General features: G+C 39.7%; 1 protein-coding gene across 1 annotated transcript; it reads left to right on the forward strand.

Annotated features, from left to right (window-relative positions):
* The first annotated feature begins 430 nt into the window (after window positions 1–430).
* On the forward strand, window positions 431–13,242 carry LOC120553077 (sodium- and chloride-dependent GABA transporter 2-like). The gene is made up of 15 exons (XM_039791155.1): window positions 431–544; window positions 1,041–1,232; window positions 3,006–3,140; window positions 3,418–3,558; window positions 3,638–3,725; window positions 3,816–3,948; window positions 4,115–4,249; window positions 5,104–5,207; window positions 5,905–6,029; window positions 6,146–6,258; window positions 9,361–9,498; window positions 10,814–10,916; window positions 11,064–11,164; window positions 11,318–11,488; window positions 12,127–13,242. Exons 1-15 carry the CDS (start codon window positions 532–534, stop codon window positions 12,274–12,276), a joined length of 1,842 nt encoding a protein of 613 aa, XP_039647089.1. The 5' UTR covers window positions 431–531; the 3' UTR covers window positions 12,277–13,242.
* The last annotated feature ends 350 nt before the right edge of the window (window positions 13,243–13,592 follow it).

Raw genomic sequence — 13,592 nt, forward strand, 5'->3', positions numbered from 1 at the left:
CAGTCAGAAATAGAGTTAACACTTCAATGTGTAATTGATTTCGACTGGGGAAACCTTAACCTCAGACATGAAATTGAGACGTACTTACTGCATTGCAGACAGGAAATGCATAGAACCCAAACTCTAAACCTCATTATTTGGGTGCTTCTCTTTCCTCAAAGTGTACAATGGGACAAATTGGTTTTTATTATTTATATGCGTACATTTTTAAAAACTAATTGTAGTACAGTTTCTACAGCTTGACCCAATACTTTACTGACTGCTCCGGTGTCATCCTATTGGACTCTTCAGTTGCACCTTATTTTAAGCATGGAGTCATGGTAGGTGATGTACTTTGCTCTGAAAGGGGCAGGCAAAGGGAAGGAAAGAAAGAAAGAAAGGGGCTGGCCTAAGTGTTGCATTACAACCCCCCCGTCCCCCCCGTCCCTGACTCCTGTCCTGTTAAAATCCTAAAACATGAGCATTCACACATAAACCTCTAGAGAATGCTTCAGCCTTGAGACGAGAGTTATACACACAAGAGCAGGTGCCATGGCAATGAAAGGTAAGCTATAAGGGGATTGGTCATTTTGCTAATAGATTATCTAGAGATTTACAGTGCAATTTAGGTTGATTTAAAGTCATTTTGTTTTATGATTTAAATACTGTATTTTTGTTTAAGGTATGGATAAGAATTACATTGCACTTGACTGAAATGGATACAGTTCATAATGGATACAAAGCTCTAATGTATTCTTTTATTTGCGTGAGTTTTCAAGTAAACCTCTTTGTTTGTAAGAGAAGACGTAGCATGCGTGTTCCTTTTCTTTGAATACCATGCTTAACACATATACAATTTTACACATTCAGATCTTATTGGTGCATTGTAAAACTATATTATTCCACTGTTGCCCACTCTGCAGCTGGAACAGTTTGGTGTCTTTGGTGCCTTGGTTTAGGGCATCTTGAACTGTTACTACGTACAGGGAAAACAAACTAACTCAACACCAACCAGCCTCTCTAACCCGCTGCAATCCTCATCTTCCCCGTCTTTTTTGTAGACGATGCTGCCAAAGCGGGCCTCTCCAATGGCATCAGCCAAGCCAAGGACCAGACGCCCTCTTTGGAGGAGAAGATGGAGGAACGGGGCCAGTGGAGCAACAAGATAGAGTTTATTCTGTCAGTCGCCGGCTCCATCATCGGCCTGGGCAACATGTGGCGCTTCCCGTACCTCTGCTACAAAAATGGAGGAGGTGAGTGGAAGAGGAGCTGTGTGGATGGAGGAAGGGGTTAATGTATGTCCCTTAGTTTCTTCTGCAGATTTCTATGACTTTATAAATGAACACCAAGATATATGCATATGGAGTTTAAATACTTTCTCTCAGGCTCATGCTTAAAAAGTTCAATACTACTCTAGTGCACTTTTACAGTCAACCATGGAGTTATTTTTTGTACATGCACTAAATGAGTAGACACGTCATGGCAGTTGACATTAAAGTGAACTCAGAGTAAATGTGTACAAAATCCACATATATGGCATTATAGAGCACCTGAGTCAAAATTCAATCTTAGACTCACTTGAGCTCAGGTGAAAGAAATAAAAACAGATATATTCAAAGACTCCCAATTAACCAAATCAGACCCTGTTTGCTTTTGGGCATGCTTGTGTAGGTGCTAAATCGGACGCTGCTCTTTCTCCCTCCATGGGGTGGCAGGGTCAGGGTTCAGGGCCGAGCGGGGTCAGGCAGCTGTTGTTGCTCCTTGCTCACAGCAGCTGTCCCTGCAGAGAGGCAGAAATCTGAGCACACCAAACATCCTCGGCCACCCGACGGGACATCAACACAAAATCCCGAAAGAGAGTGGCAGTGGCTCAGGTCTAAAGAAAAAGAGCATTAAAGAAAGTTTATTTTTCAGTACCTTTTTAATGTCTTCTTGCAGTACGTCATACCTTTCAGTGCTTGTTCTCATTAAGAGTTTTAATAAAACTTCAGATCAATTTAGTTTGTAGTTGTAGTTTGTTTAAGGCATGTTTTCTTTCATATACTCAGTAAAATTATTAATTCTTGTACATGAAATATTACATCCTCTACACTTGACCTTACTGACTTTTTTACTGTATTTTAGGATTGTCCAAACCAGGTTCATCTGGTTGAAATCTGAATAATTAAAAGGCAATCTGGTGCCAACAGTGGCAGCACATGAAGTTAGAGACAGGAAAAATAAGCAACATGTAATAGGTAATATGTTATTAGAAATAGGTAATCCAAGAACGGAAGAGAGAGGGTAAAGAGAGAGACTTTCTCCATGAATCATTATTATGTTTTCTTGTACCTTATAGTTTCTTTAAAATGTGCATCTTTCTGCAGGATAGGACATATGGGTCTCAACTTGGACTTTAGGACAATTTGGCCATATTTGAGCAGATTGACTGTAGCTATTGGAGCTACGGTCTGTATTTGGGTCCACATTTATGGCAGTGCAAGAAGGCCTTGTCCTCCAGGTGCTCTGATTTCCCACAAAGTCCAAAAACGTGCCACGGGTGGATTAGAAACTCTTAATATGTTACTCAACATACAGTACCAGTGGCCGAGACTACGTCTGGACAAAGATAGTCGATAATTTTTTGCATTTTTCTGTGGCATCACGTGGCCTCTAAAACACAGTAACACCAACAGAAAGTATAAGTACAATACACCCCACCCCGAAACCTGCGGTCCTCAGACGCTGGCCTGCTCCCCATTCCCCACACCAGACTCTGTACCTTCAGAGACAGAGCCTTTAGTGTTGCAGCCCCATCCCTCTAGAACACCCTCCCTGCAGATATCCGAAATGCTACATCCCTTGGACATTTAAAAAAACTCCTGAAACACCACCTGTTTACCACAGCCTACAACCTCCTTTAGCTTAGCCACAGTAATTCTGTAAAGTGTCCTTGCGTTTCATGAAATAAAAGTTATTATTATTATTATTATTATTATTATTATTACAAGCTTTAACCCTAAATCCTTTGCTCTTTCTCAACTCAGGTGCGTTCCTCATCCCCTACATGATCTTCCTGTTCACCTGTGGTGTTCCCGTCTTCTTCCTGGAGACAGCCCTGGGCCAGTACACCAGCGAGGGAGGCATTACCTGCTGGAGAAAAATCAGTCCCCTGTTTGAAGGTAGGTAGGACAGGTGTATCACCATGGAGAGTGAGGCCACTGTGGGATCCTGGCAAAGCATGCAGCATTTAGGCAAATGTTATGAAGCCATGCCATGGTAAAACAAAAAATTTAAATAAATAAATACCTGAGTGCTCACTCAGAGAGGGAAGATGGTATTTTCGGTGGAATATTCCTTTAAGCTAATTCTTCAATATCTTCTAAATTAAAGTTAAAGTTTTAATAAGTGTTTATTTGATTATTTTTATACTGATTATTTGTATTGATTATTCTGCAGGTCTTGGCTATGGCACCCAGGTGATCGTGACTCTGTTGAACTTCTACTACATCATTGTTCTGGCCTGGGGGATTTTCTACCTGTACTTCTCCTTCTCCTCGGACCTGGCCTGGTCGTCCTGTAACAACACATGGAACACAGGTAACAAATGCACTTCACAAGATGTTCCACCAATGGTTTTATTCGTTTAAGAGTTTCTACATTTTTCTACATTTTGCAGAAAACTGCATGGAGTTTCAGAGGAGAAACACCTCAATCAACCAAACGATGCACCTAAACGCCACCTCTCCTGTCATCGAGTTCTGGGAGTGAGTTTTCAGACTGCCTAACCTCCTCTTGGTGATACGTTACTGTTGTGAAAATGACAATGATGTATGTTTCTTTCCCCGTCTCTGCAGGAGAAGAGCACTAAGGATTTCCCCAGGCCTTGACCACATGGGCTCTTTGAACTGGGACCTGGCCCTGTGTCTGTTCATCGCCTGGGTCATGTGCTACTTCTGCATCTGGAAGGGGGTGAAATCCACTGGAAAGGTGGGTGACCTGCTGACCCTTTTTATTTATGATTTTTCTTTTGCACCAAAGACCGCTCAAGGGCACTTTCAGGATGACATCTGGTATTTATTTTTTCAATTAGGCGCGTTTCTTTATTTGTTTACATATTAAACATTGCTATATGTGTGTGTATGTGTCTATATAGGTGGTCTACTTCACTGCGACCTTCCCCTATCTGATGCTAATTGTGCTGTTGGTCAGAGGGCTCACGCTGCCTGGAGCTGGGATTGGAATCCAGTTCTACCTTTATCCAGACCTGGGACGACTGGCAGACCCACAGGTACCACAATGTCATCTTAAAATGAAAGGCAAAGTGCAGATCCACATCCATTACACAAAACCACAAATCTTCCTATGAGGGCCTTTAGAAGATGTAGTGATCCCTGTGTGCAAGGGCACACCAGGTGCAGGTATCCCATGGTTCTCTGCTGGGGAGCCTAGTTTCTGCTGGGTCCATCTGCTCTCCATGGTAGAGGAATGAATGCAGGGTCAGGACACCACTGGGACTGTAAACACGAGCTCTACCAGGACTGAGCTGCAGACAGTCAGCTAACCAGGGTCTCTCCCCCCCACCCCACCCCCACTGGAAGGACAAGACTCTAACCAGCAAAGGTCCGATCAGAAGAGCTCTGCTGAGTCCCTTGCTTAACTCAAACATTTCATGTGTCTCTCTTGTTGTTAAGTTCTGCTGTTATTGTGTCATCTCATTCTGGTTTAGTCGTACACTAGTTTGCCTCAAAACAAAACCAAACAAACTAGAGTTAACACACCAAACTAATAATTAAATTTTCAATTTCCTTCTCTCTATCTCCTGAATATTGCTGGCTTATCATTTTGTCCTTTTCTGAACCTGATAAGGGATGACTTTTGTCTGCCGTTACAGATCCTGCATTCTTTATATGTATAGAAGCTTGGTCCGTTAAACAATGTTCAGACCAATAACAGACTTTTAACAGCTTAACTATTGTGCAACTACTTTAGGCAATTATAATGAATGTGTACATGAATTCCTGTGGATTATGTAAACACTACATTAACATCAACCTAAGTACTGCATGTGTGTCTACATAAAATTTAGCATCACTTTAGTTTCAGTGGTTTATTATTATTCTTTTAATTTGTCTTTTGTGTAAGGTGTGGATGGATGCTGGCACCCAGATCTTCTTCTCCTATGCCATTTGTTTAGGGTCGCTGACTGCTCTGGGAAGCTACAACAAATACAACAATAACTGTTACAGGTATATAAACTGTTAAAAGTGCAGTAAGCAATTCTGTGCAAAGATTGTTGACTTGGGCTGGCCAGCATATCCACATGCTACCATCAACCATCGCCTGTTGTCGATTGGCTGGAATGTTTTTTTGTGGCTTGTGCGCTCCTTTCTGTTTGTGTTCTATAGACTATTTACATAGCCAGGGCTGTGTATTAACACCAGATTTTTTTCAGCACACATAGAAAATAGATAGCTATAGGTGAAAGCGTATTGGATTAGCATCACTTACTATACCTTTAATATGCACTCTTGATTGCATGCTCAGATACTAGTGCTAGTGCTACTATTGTGTTTCTGTATGTGCTTTGTGCTTCGGTCTGTGCTTAAACGCTAATGTGTTTTAATGTGCATCTATGCACTTTTACCTGTGTTACCTACTTGTGTTATATTTTTACATACATACATGTTTCCATGATTCAATGTGGGAAAAAGTCGGACTCAAAACACTCATCCGTGGACTCAAAACAGCACGGATGTTTTTTTTTCCAAGTTTGCATGTGTGTGGAAGCACCAGAGACACAAAATAACTTTTCATAAATTTTCATAATATGGGCACTTTAACATCAACTTCATCATCAGCTGTGATTCATGTGATCACCTGTTTGAATCTGGAGCTTAATGATGCTGAAATTACTCCCTGTGAAATATTTGCTGTCTGTTGCAGAGATTGCCTGGCGTTGTGCTTTCTGAACAGTGGCACCAGTTTTGTGGCAGGCTTTGCAATCTTCTCCATCCTGGGTTTCATGTCATTTGAACAGAATGTTCCCATTTCAGAGGTGGCAGAATCTGGTGAGGCTCTTTATCAACTGTATCCGAGGCTTCAAGAAAAATGAATAGCAATAGAATAGCAAATATAATCTGTTCATATATCCTCCAGTTTATGTTGTTTTTACTCGTGTCTGCAGGTCCTGGCCTGGCCTTCATAGCTTACCCCCGAGCTGTGAGCATGATGCCTTTCTCTCCTCTGTGGGCCGCCCTCTTCTTCATCATGATTGTTTTTCTGGGGCTTGACAGCCAGGTTGGTTCCTCAAGTTAATGAACACTTTTTGTTTTCCACAATGACACTGATTACTCAACAATAGGGTGTGGTTAGATTTTGTCTTAAGAAATAACACACATTTCATAATCATTTAAAACTCCCTTTTGAAGACGTTGTTTCTGATACATTTCTTTTTCTCTTGTGTGGCTTGCAGTGGGGAAATGTAACTAAGTATTTTAAAGTGACTATATGTAACTTTTACACACTTCTGTTTAATGTTCCATCTGATGATCTTAAATGACCTGTAACAGCAAACGAGACTAACAGTGAAAAGAACGCTATTTTTATATAGTTTTTATTAATGCCACTGCCCGGGTCCGATTTTTCCATCAAAGTCACAGAATGATTTACGGCAGGTAGACGGCGCTACAGAGCACATATTCTGATGGGACACAGATTTCGGCTGAACACCGGAAAAGCCTGTGCTAGTGAGCATGCAGGTAAAAGGTAGCAGGAGATTTCTTTATATAGGCCTAATTGTATTTTAATTTTATTTTAGAAGTTATTTGCTGTAGTTATGGCTGATGCTGGAGCAGAGCCATCACAGAAAAGAAGTAAATTAAACGAAGAACAACTAAAAGCTAAAAGTAAAGTGAAAGACAACGGGCAAAACCGAGTCAATCTTGATCGGGCTTTCAACAGATAGAGACAATTACGGGATTGTAAATAATTCAAAACTGTCCCCGAATGTCTATTTCATTCATAGAATAACTTTACAATGTGTGATGTGGTTATACGCCAGTAGCCTTTATTAAATTATTTCCCCCTTCCATTTAGCGTGGACTTTATATTCCTTTTAGTCGGCCTGTGTCGGCCTACTATTTTCTTTTCCCTTGTCCCCCTGTACTTAATATAATTTATTACTAGGTTGGTTGCTACAACAATCTCTTAATGCTTTGGCTCGGGACACAGTGACAGTGATAACGTTACCCGGTTTAGCTCATGATACATCCAAGTTACCGTATGAAACACTTGAAATGCAACGATGCATCTGTAACGTATTTTCTTATTGTAAATGAAAGATTTTCTGGTTGAGCAAAATATTCATCGCAACTATACTACCTCCCGGTAACACTACCTCAGTGGGCATTACAGAACCGTAAAGAAAAGACCTTTACGACAGCAGGTGTGGTAAAAACACTAAAATCAACACAAACTGAAATCAACAAACTGAAATCAACACAAACTGAAAGTTATATAACATAACTTTCTGTCATATTTGCTGAAACTGACCCTATGTTCGAGTAGAACTACATGAAGCAGGTCATTTAAAAAGAATCCGGCTCCTCGCGGCACCACCTACAGCCTGTAGTGCGATTTGTTCAGATGCACCAATCAGGGACGGGTGTTTTTGGGCTTTAGCAGAAAAGGGGGAGGGACTGAGAAGTTGTTGATGGTCAAATTAGTCCACACGTACCAAAACGATCTTTTTTTTTACCCGTCTTCCCTGGATTCGTTTCAAGAATAGTTGCGTCCAAACAAATCCACTTGTAAATGACTCAATACGCTACTTCATATGCCAGGCCTATAGGCGGTGCTGTTTCTGCTACAGAAATTCACAAAAAAACGGAGAAGAAGAGCATAGTCACTTCCACTTCCCATCATAACATGACTAGCTAGATTATAACTTTCTCTTAATACATCCGTGGACTATAATAACTTTCACCACTGCTCATTTTATAAAGGCCGCCTCAAGAAAACGTGTCTTTGTTTACGTTGTATAATGTGCTGTTGGATTGCTTTTTATTTCGCATGATTGCAGCGCGCTAACGTTAGCTAGCTCTAACATCGGCAGTCAAACAAACATCAATGATCCATGAATGATGTCTTTTTAATAATCTATAAGTTTTTCTTGCAGTAGCCTTTCTACAATAAGCCGTTACTATAATCCGTTCAAGGAGTTGATAAGCAGACAGATTAGCTAGCTAGGTATAAGTTGTCTACTTCCACTTTATAAACAGATAGCCATAGCAGCTAACGTTAACGTTACTTCGCTGCTGGAGCGGTCAGCTGCTTTAGCGATGTTTAACGTTGGCTACATAACGTTAGCAAAATATTTTGTGTAGAATCCAGAGGGAAGGGTCAGGGAGCAGAGACACAGTATTTAGATGAAGTGAGCTGGTTTGACCATGGAGATGGGACATGCTGGCTTAGCTTCACCGCAGTTGTGTGCGTCAGCGGCCGTGGGAGAGGGTGTAAAAGAGGGGTGTGGCGATGACATCATCAATATGGATTCGTATTCACCATCCATACGAATCCAAACGAGAGCCGTTTTCGGATTTTTTCACCCTTAGACCAGGTTTCAAAAAAGTGCGTTTTCAGGCAGTGCGTTTGCAGGATTCATCTGGACGGTCGGCCCAAACGATGCAAAACATGTGCGTTTGCACAAAAAAACGTTTCCGTGTGGATGGCCCCTTATTTGGCTGTCCTGGATCTTTCCAATCCTACCTACAGCACCTTTAAGTACAAATGTGAGGAACACTTTCTACTTATACTCCACTACACTTCACAGGGAAACATTGTACATTGTTACATTTATCTGAGAGCTTTAGTTACTAGTTACTTTACAAATTAAGATTTTTGCACACAAAACATATGCAAGTGTACAAGTGCAGCTAAAACAATTAATCTATTGACCAATTGACAGAAAATTAATCGACAACCATTTTGATAATCGTTTAAGTCATTTTTCATGGTTCCAGCTTCTCAAATATGAAGATTCGCTGCTTTTTCTTTTAATTATTTTGATTGATTACACATTTTTCTGCATTGAGTTTTTTTTTTACTTTTTATACTTTAAGTACATTTTCCTGATTGTACTTATATATCATTAACATTTTTTAATGCAGGTTTTTTCTAACAAAGTATCTTTTCAGTGGTGTATTAGTATTTTTTGTTTAAGTAAAGGATCTGAATACTTCCTCCACCACTGGTGGCTTGGAAATGTAGTTTGTGTTAACTGAGCCAGCAGGGCAAGTCTTTCCTTCATTAAAATGGACAAAAAAACAGAGATTTATTAATTGTCCTGTGCTCACCTCTCTCCCCCTTTTTTCCTCACCCCTCTGACCTCCTTCCCATCAGTTTGTGTGTGTCGAGAGCCTTGTGACTGCGATAGTCGACATGTACCCTGCTGTGTTCAGACGTAAAAACCGCAGGGAGCTCTTCCTGTTAGGTGTGGTCTTCTTCTCCTTCTTCATGGGCCTCATCATGCTGATGGAGGTAAGGGGACACACAGACAAACATACATCGGCAAGCATGAAGATGTTTTTGACCGATATGTTGATATAGGGGCAGTAACCTAAGTTTTTATACTGAAGGTCACAATATTTTGTACATTCAGTGTCTTTGAATTTTTACTTTTTAAAGCTTTAAGGTGTTTTCCCTTAATATATATTTCCTAGCAGGGTAAAAATGCCTTCATTAATATAATCATTTAACATCACTGAAAATAATTTCACACACAGATACACTTCAAATCAAGTGGATGCTGGTGGGTTGCACTTGATTGTTGTTTTAGGGATAATCCAGGAAAGGATGCCTTGTTCTGCTGAACTTAACTCTTACAGAGTACAACCTAGTTGACACGTGTGATCGGATCTCAATGTATCCTCAATGCGTCCTGGGTGCATTCACACCTGTACTTACTTACAGCTGTCCACTTCCGACAGTTCCACGATCCGATCTGATCACTCAGATCTGATTTTTAATACCAGGTCAGAACGGGGCCCATGGCCAACAGTTTCACCTCTGCAAAGCTGGAAACATGAATGCTTTGCAGAGGTGTCAACAAGTCATCATTTTGTCAGTATAAGCAGCAAGTCAGAGGTTTTGTGCAAAACGTCTCAGGTAATGCATGTCAAGCTTGTCTGAAGTCTCTAGTTTTGGGCTTCAGCATTTCAAATATTTTCACAAACTTGTATATCTTTAAATATTAACAATAAAAGAGTAGATTTATCTTTATATTTTTTATTATCTGAAAAAGGCAATCTAGACGCTGCTATACATTTTTAGTAGAAACACATTTAGCTTTATTGGTGCTTAATTTGACTCCCCTGACACTGTCATGATGTACTTAGCCCATGCTTTCGCGATCAGCTGCCCTCACCAGTGTCTCCAGTAAGTCTGTGACAACACCGACATTTCATTTTGCCATTTAGATATCAATGGACGACATACGTGACCACTGAGTTAACTGTGTTATCAATAGTAAACGTTTGAAGCTTGTCAAGTAGTCAAAGTCACAAAAAATGTTAGTTAAAATAATAAGTCTATAGGATATTTGTAGAATGGTCACCAAAGCAATTTAATCTTTTATATTTCTGTTGGAGCCATTTTTGTTTGGTTTGTGTGTGGTTGCAGGTAGATGTTTGATTAATATGAAGAGCATTAAATAAACTTAACATAAACTCTTCTTTTACTATTTTAGTATTAAAATCATTTTGGATAAATGTCCTAAAACAAATGTATTGTACTGTGGCAGGTAAGTTTTCCAATTGTAACTTTGACTTAGTGCTTTATATCTCTCTATTTGTAGGGAGGCATGTATGTTTTCCAGCTCTTTGATTACTACGCAGCCAGTGGCATGTGTCTTCTCTTCATGTCCATCTTTGAGACTGTCTGCATTGCATGGGTCTATGGTAAGCTGTCCTCAAACATAAAAGGCTTAATTTCACTGGTGAAAATGGAGAAATAGTTTTTCCAGTGACTAAATTAACATACTGTGGAGTATTTGTCCTGTTTAAAGGCGCAACGTGGATTGAAATGTCTTGACTGTGTTTTTCCAGGTGCAGATCGCTTTTATGATAACATTGAGGACATGATCGGCTACCGCCCAGGACCTTACATCAAATACTGTTGGTTGTTCTTCACCCCAGCCACATGCATTGTGAGTATCAACAAACTAATTAAGTAGTATCAAGGATTCCTAAAAATGACAAAGGCTGACAGACACTGAGACCTCCTCTCCTTTTGCAGAAATCAAAACAAATCAGTTGTTTGTTCTTCACCAATAGTAATGCTTGTCTAATTGTCTCTCCAGGGTACCTTTGCCTTCTCTCTCATCAAATATACCCCTCTAAAGTACAACAATGAGTATGTGTACCCGTGGTGGGGCTATGTCATTGGCTGGCTGCTCGCTCTTTCCTCCATGGTCTGTATTCCGCTTTGGATGGTGTACAAGATCAGCACCACCCAAGGGACTTTCAGAGAGGTAAGTTTTGATCATTATAGAGCTGTTTGAAGTTCTAAAGTAAGGTAGGAGCTGGATGACGTGTTTAGTTTTTTTTAACTCAGTGTCTGAAATTAAAGGATGTGTGTGCCAGTTTTGGTCTTAAAGGTCCCATATTGTAACAAGTGAGATTTTTTTGATTATATAGCAGGTCAATTGAAATCCACTATATATAATTTAGGTAAAAGGTGTCACTACAGTGCCGTTACAGTCATTCCCCGGCTGCAATTACGGTGCAGAGACTCCCAGATTATAGATGCAGAAGACCTGGAAACACTGACCAACCATTTTTCAGAAGGGGGACTTAAAGAGACAGGCGCAAAAACGGAGCCTTTTAGAGAGAGGGTGAATACAGATATATTCAGACAGACAGTATGAGAAAAATAATGGTTTTTTTTGTTTGTTTGTTTGTTTTTTTTACATTAAAGCATGTAATCATGTTCTAGTAGAAACCCAAAATACAAATAGGCACCCTAAGAATGAGCACAATATGGGACCTTTAAAACAGACTTTCTGTGAACTGTGAATCTTGATTTGACTTGAACGTATCCCATTGTGGAATATATTCAATAAAGATGGTCAAGACTGGAGCCCATTAACACTGGTTTATCTCTTTACAGCGCATCCAGTTGCTTATCACACCATCTGACACCTTACCCAAAACCAAGAGGGAGCAGGAAAGGTTACTGGCCATCTTTGCTCCTGAGGGAGACGTTTCCATGGCTAGAAATGGCTACTTACCTGTCTTAGAGACAGACTCCAACTTATGAGGCCCCAGTGGGGATGGGAAAGACATGTGGGTTTTCCATCCTTGACTCGCTGCACCATTGCCTTCATCCTAAAGACACTGCAGGGAAAGATACAAGATGTCACATTGTCTACTTAAATGCATAACAGAATATGGGAGGACTCAGGAGATAATAGGACTACAGTATGTTTGGCAGTGCCTGTAAATTTCAGGGATGGCAGCAATGTGATAAAAGAAGGATAAAGAAAATAAAAAGTCATCTATTGGATTACTTAGAAGCTTTAGAGGGAACAAAGGTATTTTTTTCAGGGATACAAGTTATTTACGCTACTTAATCTGACATCTATTAATACATTGTCATATGCTGTTCAGCTCTGCATTTCACAGATGATGTAAATGAAGTGATTCAGGGTCAGCTGAAATCTACTAGTCAGCCTTGTTGTTGAAAATGTTACAATGTTATAATAGAGGTTAATGGCATTTAAAAAAAATCTCATTCAAGGGTGTTAATTGTAGAGACTAACATACAGGTTACACTAAAAGTTTAATAATAAATCTTATAGTTTGCATAATAAGGATGACGTTTGTGCAAATGTAACACTAAGACAGCAAAATCAGTATGGAACAGGTTAACCATTTGTTACCGCTACATGTATGTTGTGGTATGTTACTTTTTAAACTAAAGTATCATGTGTATCTGACGTCACTTCATGGCTACTTTGCCACATTTGTATCATCTATTGTATTATCATAAACTGATTGGGGAAAGTTTTCTTTTGTATTGACAAGAAATAAAAATGTTGTATTTCACATGACTAGACCTTGTAGTGAAAGGATATAATATCAGTGAAAGTTATAATACTGTACCACTGCAAAAGTCGTAGAACTAACATGACATATACAATGTACAAACGTAGTTTCATATTTTGAACTGTAACATTATGCAACTGTACAAAGAAACTTGTAAGTATGTTTTTAAATAAACATGCAAAAATTCATGTTATCTTGAATAATTTTGCACTGGCCAGTTTTGATTATTGGTGGGGTTGTAACACCCCCCCCCCCGTAAATTAGTCCTATGTGCCTAGGTGCTATCAGCGCTGTTTCCCATATTGTTTCACAATAGGAAAGACTGTATAATTTCTGATCAGGAAAATCAGGTAAGATAAAGGGACAGTTTTAGCATAAAATAAATAAATGAATACAATTCTTTATGAAATGAGACTCTGCATTTTAACCCCTTGTATTAGCCGATACACTGAACTCATACAGCACGTTAAAAATATCAAATTATATAATGCCCCTGGCTGGACAAAGAGATGTGGAGTTGTTAAAGAC

The sequence above is a fragment of the Perca fluviatilis genome, chromosome 23, assembly GCF_010015445.1.
Source record: "Perca fluviatilis chromosome 23, GENO_Pfluv_1.0, whole genome shotgun sequence".
Lineage (NCBI taxonomy): Eukaryota > Metazoa > Chordata > Actinopteri > Perciformes > Percidae > Perca > Perca fluviatilis.

Excerpts from the sequence above, each read along its gene's own strand:
- LOC120553077 (XM_039791155.1), top strand. Across the intron at positions 3,559-3,637 it reads TAACAACACATGGAACACAG|AAAACTGCATGGAGTTTCAG; the intron begins GTAACAAATGCA and ends TACATTTTGCAG. Across the intron at positions 9,499-10,813 it reads GCCTCATCATGCTGATGGAG|GGAGGCATGTATGTTTTCCA; the intron begins GTAAGGGGACAC and ends CTCTATTTGTAG.